This window comes from Camelina sativa, chromosome 9, assembly GCF_000633955.1.
Source record: "Camelina sativa cultivar DH55 chromosome 9, Cs, whole genome shotgun sequence".
Classification (NCBI taxonomy): domain Eukaryota; kingdom Viridiplantae; phylum Streptophyta; class Magnoliopsida; order Brassicales; family Brassicaceae; genus Camelina; species Camelina sativa.
This window is the reverse complement of record NC_025693.1, coordinates 19,305,978-19,308,102: the sequence shown is the minus strand read 5'-3', so window position 1 is coordinate 19,308,102 and position 2,125 is coordinate 19,305,978. Positions and strand designations below refer to the sequence as shown.

General features: G+C 48.4%; 1 protein-coding gene across 1 annotated transcript; it reads left to right on the top strand.

Annotated features, from left to right (window-relative positions):
• On the top strand, positions 363-1,194 carry LOC109126447. The gene is made up of 2 exons (XM_019229993.1): positions 363-1,091; positions 1,153-1,194. The coding sequence occupies exons 1-2, from the start codon at positions 363-365 to the stop codon at positions 1,192-1,194; spliced, it is 771 nt and encodes a 256-aa protein (XP_019085538.1).

The following is a 2,125-nucleotide window of genomic DNA, read 5'->3' as shown; positions in this document are numbered from 1 at the left end:
ATGATGTGCAAAGGGAAGAGTCGTTCCCAGACATGTATGGGCCGGACATGTTTATGCCGGAGTGGTATGTACCTGGCGCGACACCAAGATACACACCAGCGGGTTCAAATCGTTTTAGTACACCGGAGAGTATGTACCCACCAGGGTTTTCACCGTTTGGACCGTACACCGCCTATCCAACTCAGAACATGCCGAGGGGAGATCAAGCGCATGGAGAAGGACCGAGTGAACAGAATGTGCCGGAGACCCAGCAGACACTTAAGATGGTCCAAGACCTCTTAAATCACTTGATCCAGCAACAGCAGTAGGACCAAGCAAACCGTGCAGCAGAAGATCCGTCCGACCAGTTTCTAAAACGGGTGATGTTGTTGCGGAACTTAGGGTTCCGTAAGTTCAAAGGAGACCCGAATGTAGTATTAGCAGACGTGTGGATAAAAGACCTGGAGAATAACTTCGAGATGACAAAGTGCCCAAAGGAGTTTAGGAGACCAGTAGCAGTTAATTTCTTGGAAGAAGATGCTCGTGCATGGTGGGATACCGTAGTTTCTAGTTACCGGTTCCAGACGATAATGTGGGGAATTTTTAAGAAAGAGTTCAAGCTGAAGTACTTTCCACCAGAGTTACGCGACCGGTTGGAGAATCAGTTTCTGCAACTAGAACAAGGTGAGATGACCGTTCGAGCATATGGGAGGATTTTTACAAGACTTTGGAGGTATCTGTACCAAGGAACTGATGATGAGTTAGCAATGGCCCGGAGATTCTTTAACGGACTCAGGCCAGATATTAGAGGAAGGTTACACGCTGTGACCTACCGCAGTGTTGCGGAAGTGGAAGAGAGAGCTGTGAGTGTTGAGGAAGCCATAGAGATAGAGAAGGAGATTGCAGCTCGGGAGAAAAAGAAGGAACCAGTCCAGCAGACTAAGATTGTGAACACCCAAAAGGTGAATCAAGTGGCAGGACGGAATTGGGGCGCAGGCCGCAGGAAGGTTAAGATGAATGTTAGCCAAGGAGGTCGTAATGTGAGCAACATGGATCCGAGGGGATGCTATGTGTGCGGGCAAGTTGGGCATTTCGCTCGCGCTTGTCCGACTGTGGAGGAAACGAAGGGTAACTATCTGTCGACCGTCACGTGTTTCTACTGTGGCGAGTTAGGACACTATGCGAACTCATGTCCATCGAAGCCGGCCAAACTGAACGCCCAAACTGTGAACCGTGCCCAGACAGCAAACCAAGTGATGGAACCCCCAGCGAAGAAGCAAGCAACCCCAGCAAATGTTTTTGCTTTAGGAGTAGAGCCACCCAAACCTCCACAGGCCGCGAAGGGCCCTATAACAGGTTTGATTGGGTTCTAACTCTCTTGTGATTGTTTGTGTGTGTTTTGCGTGGTTAGTTTTAGCATTGCATTTTGTTATATTTGCTTTGCGTTTAGGAACATTACTTGTTGGTGGTAACCCCACACATGTACTGTTCGATTCGGGAGCGTCCAATAGTTTTGTGACTCCCGAAGTGGTTGACAAGTTTGGAGACTTGTGTGAGGAGGAAGAGGTGAACATCAACGTCTACACTGCTGGTAATCAACCACCGCTGAAGACAAGAAGATGGGTCAAGGAAGTGTCGATAGTCTTGCAAGATACGAACCTCCCGGTAAATCCATTGGTGATGCCATTGGATAGGTTCGACGCTATTCTGGGAATGGATTGGTTATCGGAACACCAAGCCCATATAGACTGCAGCAGGAGCAGAGTTATATTTGAAAATGGAGGGAGGACCCCTCTAGTTTTCAATGGGATCAGCCAAAGTAAAACGGCATACTTCGCATCGGCAGCAAGAATTGGAAGATCGATTGAAGAGGATGAAGTGTATTTAGTCACTCTGACCGCCATGGGAGGAGATGACAAGGAAGGCATGGAAGTTGAGGACATTGCCATAATCAAGGACTTTGAGGACGTGTTTAGGCCATTGGAAGGATTGCCTCCACCAAGGAGCCATCCTTTTACCATAAATTTGGAGCCCGGAGCTACCCCAATTGCTAAGGCACCGTATCGCATGGCACCAGCCGAGTTGGCTGAACTCAAGTCTCAGTTAGAGGACTTGTTGGAGAAGGGTTTTATACGACCAAGTTCGT